A 13,563-nucleotide genomic window follows, 5' to 3' on the forward strand; every position below is an offset into this window, starting at 1 on the left:
AACTTATAACCTGAAACTAAACCGAACTCATTCAGCAGGTGCATTATACTATCTATGCAGTTAAGAGGGTCTGAGACATATAACAGGAGGTCATCTGCATACAGTGATACACGATGCTCCCTTCCTCCTCTATAAATACCTGAAAACACTGAAGATGATTTTAATGCTATAGAAAGAGGCTCTCTCATCAACTATTCTTATTACATTAGAAAGTGCTTAATATTTTTTATGGAAATGTATTTACTGTGTAGCCCTTTCACCAATGTTATGGCTTAAATTTATGAATGATTTACCAACGTATTAAGCAGTAGTTATTAGATCTCAGATTACACTTGAAGTGATAATACTGCCTCAGATTGCGACTACAGTTCCAGTGTAAATCCACATACTTGCCTAGCTGCAGATCTTTTCTTTTCAGGAAAGTCACAAGAATTTAATTGATTAAGCTAAACTCTTTTGCCTCTTGTTTCTTTTCTTTTGTCGAAATGAATCAATTCAAGCATATCGACACTTTAACACAACAACCAATCAATCAAATCTCCACAGTTGTAATCCAAACGCTTCAGTTAAAAAAATTCTATATGAATTATTCAAATCACATTAAACAGATTACCAAAGTGAGATTTCAGTCTACTTAAGTGAATTTTTTGAGTTTATATTAATGTGAAACCTTATTGAATACTCACCGATTCCAAAGACACGATGTAACACTGATGAAAAAACCCTATCATCAGGAGCACAATCCACGAGCCAGTGGAGCCACCCATTACGTCGTCTTCTCACGCTGCATGCACACGCTCACTTTGAGTTCACTCAACTCAGAAATCTCTTCTTTTTAAAGTTTCTCAGAATACTAACATGCAGCTCTAAATGAGTCACGTCTTAGATCCCAAAACTGACTGCACCTTTTTCTGTAAGAACCCGCCCCTTAAACTCTAGTGGTTACACTGAGACATTTTAAAATAAAACAAATGCATTTTCTGTTTATTTTAAACTGCACTTCAGTATTAAAACCTTTGTAAATATAAAATAAGTCAAGTCTGCTTTATTGTCAATTCTTCCACATGTTCAGCACATACATACAGAGACTTGAAATTGCGTTACTCTCAGACCCTTGGTGCATACAGATAACACTAACAGTGATGATTAAAAATAAAGAGTTTCAAAGAAAATAAAGGACACACTTTCCATAAGAAGTGTCAGTAACAATTCCAAAATATGAATCCATATTCCACATTTTTTATGTAAATATAGAAATTTGAAAATCTCAATTTAGAAAAACACTGTAAGATCGAACAAGGCTCTACAACTGTCACTTTTTATGAATTTAATTTATCCTTGCTGAATAAAAGTGTTAATTTCCCTTACAAAACGCACTGACCCTATAGTTTTGAATGGTAGCCTAATGTACATAAGACAGATTAAATGTGCATTATGTGCGGAGGACAATGAATACATTTTTTGTCTCTGTGATATTTCAGAGAGTGCTGTCGGTTCTTCGGGGACGATGGACTGACGGCAAAGGTGTTCTTCACTAAAGTGGCCCCTTTCGGCCTACTGTGGATTATGACAAACTACCTTTACCTTCAGGCTCTGAGAAAGATCAACAGCACCGATGTATCGGCCCTCTTCTGCTGTAACAAGGCCTTCGTCTTTCTCTTGTCCTGGATCGTGCTGCGGGATCGCTTCATGGGCGTCAGGGTGAGTGAGTGAGTGGATAAATGAATGGATTGTTGGATAGATGAATAAAACTCTAGATATTGAGGATTTTTTCACAGTAAGTAATCGCCAAAGTAGATAGATAGATCTATCTATCTGTGTAATCCCATGAGTCAGCAGTGCCATCACAGTACAATACTTTGCTTTTACAATCACCTTTTTTCAATCCTGTATTCTTCCTTTGTGTTCCCTCCTTTCTCCTACTTCCTGTTCCCTTTTTTTTTCTCGGCTCAAAGGAACCAAAGTGCTTTGTAACATTTTCTCTATCTCTTTGTGTTCCTGTTCCACTCTCTTTCACACACACACACACACACACACACACGGGCACTGCAGTGCTGGACAGATTTTGGTGAGTCAGGGTGTTTGGACGTCCATGGCAAAGTAGAAGTTAAGTGGGTTTTCATCTAGAGAACATGATAAGATGACAGAGAGAACATTAGCTCACGTGATTTAAAGAGAGTGTTCAGTTCATGATACAGTTCAAATACTGTATGTAACATCTCTGTGTGTAACAGAAACTAAAAATGACCTCCAGCTCAACATATTCCCTTCTTTCTTTGAGTTATGGTGTTCCATATTTATATAAAACAATTTCTTATTTCTTGCTTGTGATTTTTATGGTGAAATGTGGAGATGTTTCATGATATTCACTTGTGTATTTCTATGTTTTCCTGGTAAGATGTTTGTAAAGTAATATGAATATAGCAATATAAATGCAAAACCACAATCCTGCAAACAGAGGACACATAACAGAGTGAGCTGGGCCAAGACAAAAGGCAGAGCAGGAAAAGAGCACTAGAGGAAAGCTATTCAGGAGAGATGTTGGGTGGGAGTAATCAGTCTTTCTGACACCCTCATAACGTTTCTGTACTGCACTCAATTCAGCTACGCTCTGGAAACATTTTTCATTTGGGCACACATGTAAACAAATGCACACACACACACACACAAACACACACAGTCCATAAAGCAGGCCTGTTTCATCATATATAATGCCAGAGTCATACTTCCTTGAATTCTCATTATCTGTGTGAAAAGAGAAATAACAAGAAAGGTTTAAGAGAAAAAAAAATTAAAGAGTTTGATAACCAATCTTTTTTTACTTCAATCATCAATATTCTTTGAAGGACATGATCTGTTCTCCAAGAAAAGTAGTCATGATTATATCTGTTATATACAGTCTATATCTAATTAAGTGGCTGTGTTGATCACATTCTAAAATAATTTCCCTAAAACATGAGAAATTATTGTCTAGATCGTTTTGCCCTTGATCCACAATTTGTGTTTACAATCATGTTTTGTACTAACCATGTTATATTTAAAATGTCTCAAAACCTTTCTCTCTCTCTTTCTACAGGCAATATTTGTGCTGTTTGACATAACACAATGTGAATGCAATGACCTTTATTTTGTTCTGTTACAAGATTGTTGCTGCCATTCTGGCCATCGCTGGAATCGTGATGCTGACCTACGCTGATGGCTTTCACAGTCACTCTGTTATCGGCATAACGTTTGTAGTGGCCTCTGCATCTGCCTCTGCCCTCTATAAGGTAACAGTCGTGACCCTTTCGTTATTCATCAGATGCTTTTCAGTACAGTCATGTCATTAGGTTTTGTGTCATTGAAGCCATACTTATCAATAACTGCATCTCTTTACATACATAGTCATGTAGTGAGGTGTCCTGGGAGTGCCTTGTTTTCTGCAATTAAAATGACCTCACTAATCTATTTGTCTTGATTGATTTGCGATGTACTTTCAACTCCTGCGGTCATCTGAAAAGGACAGGTCAATAAGGGAACTGGACAGAAAGATCAGTTTTAGCTCATCAGTTGGCTTACATTTCCAACTTATCATGAGCTAGAAACCAGCCATGTTATACTCACATCTTCTGACATTTCAAAGATAAAACCATGTTCATTTCTATATTTAGATTGGCTAATATTGGGAAAGTTGCTTTGAAGCTGTAGTTTGCTAATGTAGTTGCATACACTCATATACAGTACAACTAATAAAACTAACACCAAATGAGCAGTATTTAACCAAATGTGTATTTTGCAAGAAAGTAATATGTATACTGTGATAATTCCATATGAACTAGCATACTGAAATGTATTAATTAAATGAACCAATTCACAGACGAAGAAAAATAATCTGACCTGGTCTTGTTTTTATTCCTCAGGTGCTTTTCAAGCTTGTTTTGGGCAGTGCCAAATTTGGAGAAGCGGCTCTGTTCCTGACCATTGTAGGTGGTGCAAACTTCGTCTTATTGAGCTTTGTGCCAGTCATACTGTACTTCACACATGTTGAGTACTTCACATCCATAGCTGATCTCCCCTGGGCCTACCTGTGTGGAGTAGCCGGACTCTTACTAGGTAAATAAAATACTGACCGAAAAAAGGCGTATTTTACATATAATATGCACACAATTGTATTTGACATTTACTGTGCATTTTTTTTCTTTTACAGCGTTCAATATTCTGGTGAATTTTGGCATTGCCATAACATACCCTACGCTGATTTCACTTGGCATTGTGTTGAGTGTCCCAGTCAATGCAAGTGAGTTCATTTTGTTCAAAGTAAAAAGCAAACTTGTTTACAGAAGTATGTTTTGTGCTACTGACTGATTTAAAGGGATAGTTCACCAAAGTGAAATCAAAATCACTTGTGGTTCCTACAGAAGCATACATTATCATATTTGTCAGTATATTACACTCATAGCTCATTATACTGTATGTTTTAAAAGGTTTGTGTTGCTGTCAAAATGTTTTGATGTCACGGCTAAAAATAATAAAAAAAAATGAGAAAATGAAAAAAACAGTTTTTGAACCAGTTGAAAGTGGACAGTCATTGTAACTTCCTCTAGACAGTTTGTGCTGGATTAAATTGGCTCTAAATGTGTGTTTGGCTCCCGTTGCAGTGGTGGACCTGTACACCTGTGATATCCACTTCAACACAGTGCGACTCATCGCTGTGTTCATCATCTGTCTGGGCTTCCTGATGCTGCTGTTACCGGAGGACTGGGATCAGTGTTTGATTGAGCTCGGCACCAAACTCAGAAAGCAGGAGCAACCTGTTGAGCCGGCTGAGACTGCAAACAGCTCAGGACTCAACTGGACGCGACGGGCCAGGACCTCCATGTCCACATTTTCCCACTGACACACATTTAACTTTTCCCGTTCAAAGTCCAGTGACTGGACGATGCTGGAAAGAGCATTCATTCCATAATATTCTCATTCAACAAGGCTCCATATGCCATAATTTACCATCATGCACATTACAACAGAAGCTTTCCGAAAGCAAATAATGTTTTTCAGTTCTCCCAACTGTAAGTGGATTTGAACAATGACTTGGGTCTTTTATTTGAAACTCAAGAGCGGGGGTCTCAAACTACTAACATACGTGCCATTGGGTATATAGTTTATCTTTAAAAGCAGCCCACAAATCAGTTTATAGACTTTCATTTTTTTACGTTTATTGTTTTTTTGTTTTTTTTAGAAATTAATAATTATTACATTAAATATTTCAACATTATTTTCTTAATTTAATGTATATTCTATATTGTAATTTAATTATGTATAGCCTATTTCTTATTCTCCACATGGGTTTTACAAGCTTAAAACTTGAATGTAAATGAACAGAAAAGTTTGGGTTACATGCATCTATATAAATCTAGATGGCTCTCATTAAAATCGATGTAGTGGTTTACACTGAAAGCATTTGTTGTGGCATCTTCAGTAGATGTATGTTTCTACTTTTGATGCACTATAGCTACTTCAACTTTTTTTTTTTGACCATCTGATATGCAGTATAAATATAAAAATATTTTTCAATCATAAATGTAGACTGATTGCTATCCATTTTAGTCATTTTATATTTAAAAATGTTTGATTGTTACGTCAATGCCAGATGTGTTATTTATTTCCAATGTGCTAACTGCCTGTGCAACGAGAAAATTGCAGTTGCAGTAATACAATTTCAGGCATCATTACTCCACTAAACATGAGCACCATGCAATGTATGAAGGAAAGATGTATCCATGCCTCACTAACTGTATGTACTAAAGTCATAAAACATTTGTATTTGTTGTAACCGGTCAACTGGCCCAAATGGAAAAACATCAGGTAGTGTGATCTTGAGACCTCCGCTCAAGAGACCCATATAATATAAAAAAATATTTCCACAATAAAGAGTCTATGCTGGTCTTGAGATTGTTTAACTTCCCTTCGGAGGAAACACGTCCGTCACTTTAAAGCTTTCACTGGCACGATTCACTGCCAGTGTCCATTAGAACATGTGCCAAACATTAATATAGACATTAAGAACTGCAACTTGTGCCATCTTCACATACAACAAAGTTCTACCTTGCACAAGGTGCATCTGAGGGATTCCCCTCCCAAACTGTGACTGAAGATGGATATTTGGATAACTGCAATCTCGATGGTTTTGGAGAAAAGGTGGTCCAGGAATAGCCTCGGGATACAGTGGTGCTGAGGTCGGATGGGATGCTGGAGGAGTGCAGATGTCCAGCTGGCCTTATACAAAGTACAACTGAGGTCTAGAGGGATTTCATCTCCTAAACTGTGAACAAGGATATATGTGGGTAAAGGACAGCATCCAGACTGTTTATACTGAAGCTATAATTGGTTTCCATCACATTTTTCTGAGTCACATATGCTAACCACTGTGAGGACATTTCAGGGGCAGTATTGACAAAACGAAAAGACAATCTTCTGCGAGTCGAGTTAACGTAAAGGGTGCCATGCGTATCCTGTGAATGTATGACCATTGCTGAAAAGTGCACACACACCATGTGCTCCGCAAAAGGTGGTGACTGGTACTGAAACGCCGTCTTTACATACACAAAACACATTCTGCACATAAGACTCAGTCACTTTTCTTGAACACTGCGTTGCATTTTTTTATCTTATTTTTATCTGTTTCATTGGACAGGAATTAGTTCTACAGGAAAATGCATGCAGAAAATACCAATAAATGCTAGAAGACGGCTTCACTGCCTTTTCTTTGATTTGCAATAGGATCTCATCAGCACTGTCTCCCATTGTCATTGTTTCAATGGCAATAAATATAATATTGTATTCCTCTGGAATTATTGCTCGATATTATTGTAAACCTTTGTAAGGAATGATTTTTACACCGAAATGCATTCTGATCACATTTGAGGAAAATGACAACAAGAATAAATGAAAACATCCATTTAACAGATCTGCTTTGTCTGTTTTCACATGTACCATGTAAAACTTTACATTTTCTCCTGTTTAAAATGTCAGCAGGCTTAGAGTTCTACAGACTATGGTTTGTTTGAACAGGATTCATTTCACATAAACCATTCGAATGGGTTCAATCATGTTGATAAAATCATTCAATATTTAGTCATTTTGTATATTATGTAGAATAGATGCATCAGAGGAGACAAAGATCAGTTTAAAAACCTTGATGAAAAGAGATTTGTAAGAGAAGTTTTATCCAATCATTTAATTTGTTGACTTGAATGTCACAATTATGTACAGTAACATGGGTAAAACCAAGTAATCAAGACAAGCAGCCACAGCCAACAGAAATCATGTCAGCAAAGCATAACCTCAAGTTCATCCACACAGAAAGGAGGAACACATAAAAAAGAAAGTTAAAACTCAAATAAAAGATTGAATAATTTTATTAAATAATTCATTATTCACAAGTGTTTTAACAAAAAATATGCCCTTCACTTACTCTGCTTTAAAACACTCTGAAACATAAGCAAAAAAAAAAACATTTGCTTCAAATGTACATTAAATGATTCATATAACAGTATATAGGCTATATATAACAAAATCAATATAAACAGAAGTTTTAAAAATATTTATTTTATGTAAAATACATATTATATAAACATTTTATGGTCAAACAATTGAAATAAAAATTTTAAATACATATTTATAAAAAAATAAAAAAGCATCTTATACCAAGGCTGCATTTATTTGGTTAAAAAATGCAATAAAAATTGCAACATTGTAAAATACTATTATGATTTAAAATAATTTGCTCAGCTGTGATAAACTCAGCAAATATCATGTTCTACTCTTACTGTGATCTTTCCATAAAAGAATGTGGCTTGCTTCTTTTTAGTAGCAGCAGAGTAAGGAAGTCTGTTCTGCTCACGCTGTTCGGAGGGAACCTGCAGGTGGTCCACCGTCCTAGAACTTTGTCCGCCACATTTATGACAAACAGGACGAGAAGAAGTGGCCACGGGAAGAACATTATTCAGCTGTTCCTTGAAGCTGTTGGGTAACTGAGAACTGAGAGTGAAGACAGAAGGGTACGCAGGTTCCCCGTCATTTCTGAAATGTGCTGTGCAGCATTGGGTTGTTCCTTCAGAGGGGTCACTCTCGCCTCGACCTCCAACTGTAGACATCTCAGCTCCTCTTCCTCGTCTTACAATCCTCCCCAACCTGGCCTGGATCTTAGATCTCAAACTCTGGAAGGCAACTTGGAAGCGCTTGCTGAGGAGCGCATACAACAATGGATTGATATCAGAATTGAACAGCACCAGCCAATAGGAAAAAGTGACTGCTGATGGGGGAACAAGGCTGCTGGGTCGGGACAGGGCAGTTTCGGTGGCCTGCACCAGAGCTACACTAATATAAGGCATCCAGCACAAGAAGAAAGCAGTGATGACCAAGAACAACCTCAGGACTCCATGATGTTGAGTTTGATTGGCATTCTGCAGGCTACTGCTGTGGATCTGAGCCAAGAATGAGTGGAGACGTCCACCAGCTGACTTGGAAGATATCTCAGATGGTGCATCTGGAGAAATTTCACTAGGAACATCCAATTGATCCATCACAAACTTCCCACTCACATGGTACACCAGCTTGGATGGTGTGAAGGGGTCCATGAATGACTGTTGGAGATTCAAGACAGATGGGGTCCTGTTACGTTGGAGATGTTCTTCCAGACTGTGAATCCTCCTAGCGTGGTACCGTGCCACACGGACAATCTTCACATAGCAGAACAGAATGACTATAGCTGGTAGAAGAAATGTTAATGAGGCCATTATGACAGTGTAGCTTGGGCTGTTGGCCCAGTTCACTGCACAGCTGTACATGGGAGCAACGAAACTAATGTTGCTCCAGCCCAAGAGAGGAGGACAGCTGGTCACCATAGCTTGCAGCCAGATCCATAGCACTGCCAAACCTGTTCTCCAAATAGTGCAGCGGGAATCGTACCGCAGACAGTCCACAATGGAGAAATAACGGTCCAAGGCGATAGCAGCAAGTGTTAAGACTGATGCTGTGCAGTAGACTGAAGATGTGTAGCCGACATACAGACATAGATCCTGAAAGAGCAAGAGAGAGTACAAAGATTTCAAAAACACTAATAAAGGTGATGCATGCAATTTCTAATACTAAAGTAAATTAAATTTATGCATTCAGCAAACGCTTTTATCCAAAGTGACTTACAGTGCATTCAGGCTAATATTTTTAACCTTACATGGGATCCCTGAGAATCGATCCAACAACCTTGCATTGCTAATGCAATGCTCTACCGCTTAAGCCACAGGAACAGTAAACTGCGGGTTTGTCGAAACCATTGTTATGTTTGTTTCAAAATCAGTTTAGTCCAGGAACCTTAAGCCAATGGCACAACTTTGGGGGTGGGACAAATGGTTTGGTCGACCAATGGTAAATAGTGGGGACTTTGTGGCGAATCTGTTTAGTAGTGCTAGGACTTGGGAAATTACACACTTCCCCTTTAAGGTATTCACATTTGATAATGTTTAAAATAAATCTAATATTATCGGTTTCATTTTTTGACTCTATAACATGAAAAATAGTGTTTGTTCTGAATTGAGCTAGACACTAACTTTGAAACATCAAAATTGAAATTGAATTGAACCAAATCAACATTGACACTATTGCTTTCTGTCCAGCAGCTTATAGCCAAACTGAACTTGTTTCATAATTTATTGATTTTACAGCATTAACACTGATTTTCCTGTTTACTAACTTTTATTATGCTTTGAAACCTTCTGTACTTTATAAAGCATTATTTAAACAAATGTAAAATGTAAAGAATTTCCTACTTACATTGCAGTTGACCCATCCGTTGTTAATAATGGAAACAGCCACAAATGGCATTACTCCTATTCCCACTAGGAAATCACTAATGGCCAGATTGATGATGAGGACGGAGGTCACAGTGTGGAAGGTTTTGGTGGCTGCAACAATCACAATAACCAGAATGTTTCCTGACAAGAAAGAATAAAAGCACAATAAAATTCAAAATAATTTTTATATGCAATTTATAACATAAATAATTGTTTATATATTATATTATATTATATTATATTATATTATATTATATTATATTATATTATATTATATTATATTATATTATATTATATTATATTATATTATATTATATTATATTATATTATATTATATTATATTATATTATATTATTTGGACTGACTAAAGTGTTCTCAGTTCTGAAATTCATAGCAAAGTATGTTTTTATTTGTGTTTTTTATTTATTTTTTCATGAATGCTATATAATTACTGTTGGTAACACTTTATAAAAAATATAAGAAGTTCATTAATTAACACTCATCATCAATCACACTTGGGCATTAATCAATGATCTATCCTACTATATAATGAATCATTCCTGTTATGCAATAAATAATGAGCTCTCTATAAACATCTACCTTTATATCTACCACATTACATTTTGCTGCATAAAACAAGAAATTTCATGAAAAATAATCATATTAAATATTCCCTTTTCCGTGTTACAACTTATTGAAATTAACAAATCATCTGGACTTACTTATGCCCTATTAATTCCTCAGATATTGTTAAAAAATCAACTGCAAAAAATGCAAATGCACATAAAAAAGTGTTGTTGAGTAGAGTACTGCTCACCCATCACTGCGCCCAGACTCATCAGCACCATCAGAGTCTCCAGCACCAGACGTGCCTGAGGCCACAAAACCGTCGAGTTCCTCACCGCCGTCCGCATCTGAAACGTAGCCTCATCTGAATCAAGCCACTCCTGAGCGGAGGACTCCATTTAAAAACATTCAATCTGATACAGAAACTCTCTGAAGAGGGATCCTGATCTCATGTGCATCACAAGCAACCTGGCCATTTACGGTTTTAAATAAACAAATCTTCCATCATAATGAAAAATGGCTGAGAATATATTACAATATTCAGTCAAAACAAATCATCTACATTCAAAGCAGACAGTTTACTTCTCACTGCTCTCTGGTTCTTCATCTGCCGTGTGAGCACCTGACACAGTTTAGTATCTCCAGGGTCCCTCCATCAACCATCGGTTTATCTACAGCGATGACAACATGGAAAATCAAATGCTTGACTTGCCAATTACACAGCAAGAGAAAACAGACCAGTTGAATATCTGGTTCACTTAAATAGTCTATTTACACAGACAGTTAGTTTCGCAAGGGTTTACAATAGTTATGGATTTTATTAATTTTCACTTCTGCATTGCATTGTTCCATAATAAACGTATGGGAACAAATATGATTCATGTAAATATGATTTAAATATTATCAAGGCACTCATACTGAGATAGAAATGTTTTTGAAACTCGTTAACCTAAATTCAAAGCAATATGAAAATATTTCATTTAAAATATAATATACAAATTCATTAAACATCACTTTTAAATGTAATACAGAGTAAAAAATAAAAGGAACAACAGATGGTAGTGTGGTTAGATGACATATTTAAACATAAATGCTTCGGTTCTCTTACGAGAGCTCTCTCGTACTGCGTCTTAGCTAAGACGCTACAGGAAAAGTCTCTTTTCACGAAATACTGAAGCAAAAAATTATCCTTAATTTTGAATTTTTGTAAAGCGCATTTGCAGCAGTACACAGCCATAGGCGAGACGGCTCGCTCGCTCATTGGCTGCTCTGTGGCAAGTGCACAGCCTATCGAGCGCAGGCTGATGGCAAATACTGAAGCAAAAAATTATCCTTAATTTTGAATTTTTGTAAAGCGCATTTGCAGCAGTACACAGCCATAGGCGAGATGACTCGCTCGCTTCGCGCCCTTCATGCCACTTCCCACCGAAACGGGTGTGGCCCAACCCTATAAAAGGAGCTCGAAAAGGCTGACTCACCTGATTTTTCATCTCTTCAGCGAAGCTCACGCATCGCTGGATCACGGAGGAAGCAAGCGCCGTCTGAGAAGCATCTCAGCGGGACGAGCCATTCTGAAGCTGCTGGCCTTCGCCACCTTCTACTGCCGTTCCTGCTGCACATGTCCGGCGCACATATCCTTTCAATTCTGTTATATCCAGCTGTTCTTTATGCGTGTGTGTGTGTTCGCCCTGCGACACACACTCGTAAAAGAGCTTGCATCTTTTTTAAGATGCCTTCCTGCGGCTCGTCAGAGCCCCACTCAGCGAGGGAGACCGGTACGTCATCTGTGTCTCCTGCCTGGGTGAAGGTCATGCAGCGCTCGCGCTCGCTGACGGCGGATGCCCTCACTGCGAGCTGTTGCCATGGTGACTCTGAGGACTCGCTTGGCCTTTTCTCTGAGCCTGCATTCTCCGCTGCGCTGAGGCGCCGCACTCTGCTAGCTTCGGGAAAAGTGACTGCTGATGAGGGAACAAGGCTGCTGGGTCGGGACAGGGCAGTTTCGGTGACCTGCACCAGAGCTACACTAATATAAGGCATCCAGCACAAGAAGAAAGCAGTGATGACCAAGAACAACCTCAGGACTCCATGATGTTGAGTTTGGTTGGCATTCTGCAGGCTACTGCTGTGGATCTGAGCCAAGAATGAGTGGAGACGTCCACCAGCTGACTTGGAAGACATTGTTGCCATGGTGACTCTGAGGACTCGCTTGGCCTTTTCTCTGAGCCTGCATTCTCCGCTGCGCTGAGGCGCCGCACTCTGCTAGCTTCGGGCAGTGAGGGCTGGGCGAGCTCCGAGGATCTCGCGCCTTCTGCTCAGAAGCCCAGCAAACGAGCTGACATCGAGAAGGAGCCGAGGCGAGTGCTCACGCTGGCCGCGACGAGTCTCGGCCTCGAGTGGTCTGCACCAGCGCCCCCCCTCTCGTTCCCAGCTGGATGGTAGTTTCCTTTCGGATGAGCGTACTTCTCAAAGCCAGCCTCATTTCTTCCTGAGCTTTACGAAGAGGTGGCAAAGGCTTGGAACGCTCCATATTCAGCGCAAACTCGTTCGTCTGTCTCACTAGCATTCTCCACACTGGATGATGCTAAAAACAGGAACTACCAGTCACTTCCGCCGGTGGAACAGGCGATAGCGACGCACCTTTGTCCGCCCTCTGCTGGATGGCGGACGAAAGCGGTGTTGCCATCTAAAGCCTGCTGCATGACGTCACCTCTGCTCGAGCGAATCTTCTGCTGCTGAGCAGGCTGCGTCTGCACTGCACACGATGGCTGCTTCATCGAAGCGCCGGTGTACGAGTTCCGCTGTGGCCAAGTTCCGCTGTGGCCGAGTTCCGCTGTGGCCGAGCTCTCACCCAAGCGCGCCGCTGTTTCAGTTCCAGGAATTGTGACTGTCTCAGCGTTTTCTGCAACGCGCAAGCCTGCACAGTTGCCCGCTTGCCTGCACACAAAAGCCAATATCACAACAGCTTCAGCAACGCAGCTCGAGACCCCCGTTCTCGCTCTACCGGCCGTCGCCCCGCGCCGCGGGGACCGCGGCAGAGGATTACGTGAGGCCGGGAGCCCCGAAGCCATCCTAGGAAAGCGCCAGTGTACGAGTCGCCACGGCCGAACTCTCACCTAAGCACGCCACTGTTTCAGTTCCAGGGATTGTGACTGTTTCAGCGTCTTTTGCA

The 13,563-nt window shown here is 39.4% G+C and overlaps 2 protein-coding genes across 3 annotated transcripts in view; one reads left to right on the forward strand and one right to left on the reverse strand.

Annotated features, from left to right (window-relative positions):
• Positions 1–5,181, forward strand: part of LOC132156812 (solute carrier family 35 member F3-like) — a 76,480-nt gene extending 71,299 nt beyond the window's left edge. For both annotated transcript variants that reach the window (XM_059565845.1, XM_059565846.1), the window contains 5 exons: positions 1,482–1,701; positions 3,144–3,269; positions 3,900–4,092; positions 4,187–4,276; positions 4,638–5,181. In XM_059565845.1, the coding sequence (XP_059421828.1) occupies positions 1,482–1,701; positions 3,144–3,269; positions 3,900–4,092; positions 4,187–4,276; positions 4,638–4,876 (868 nt within the window). In that variant the 3' untranslated portion in view covers positions 4,877–5,181. The remainder of the gene's footprint in view (positions 1–1,481; positions 1,702–3,143; positions 3,270–3,899; positions 4,093–4,186; positions 4,277–4,637) is intronic.
• Positions 5,182–7,711: 2,530 nt separating this feature from the next.
• LOC132157562 (5-hydroxytryptamine receptor 1D) lies at positions 7,712–12,572 on the reverse strand. Its single transcript, XM_059566932.1, has 4 exons — positions 12,327–12,572; positions 10,645–10,774; positions 9,808–9,968; positions 7,712–9,056 (listed from the first exon to the last, which is right to left on the reverse strand). Exons 1-4 carry the CDS (start codon positions 12,570–12,572, stop codon positions 7,779–7,781), a joined length of 1,815 nt encoding a protein of 604 aa, XP_059422915.1. The 3' UTR covers positions 7,712–7,778.
• Between the last annotated feature and the right edge of the window lie 991 nt (positions 12,573–13,563).

The sequence above is a fragment of the Carassius carassius genome, chromosome 14 (genome assembly GCF_963082965.1).
Source record: "Carassius carassius chromosome 14, fCarCar2.1, whole genome shotgun sequence".
NCBI lineage: Eukaryota > Metazoa > Chordata > Actinopteri > Cypriniformes > Cyprinidae > Carassius > Carassius carassius.

Bases quoted from the DNA above. Each gene is read 5' to 3' on its own strand.
- LOC132157562 (XM_059566932.1), bottom strand. From the start codon at position 12,572: ATGTCTTCCAAGTCAGCTGGTGGACGTCTCCACTCATTCTTGGCTCAG. The intron at 9,969-10,644 runs GTGAGCAGTACT...CTTTCTTGTCAG, and splicing joins GAGTCTGGGCGCAGTGATGG to GAAACATTCTGGTTATTGTG. The intron at 9,057-9,807 runs GTAAGTAGGAAA...TTGCTCTTTCAG, and splicing joins ACGGATGGGTCAACTGCAAT to GATCTATGTCTGTATGTCGG.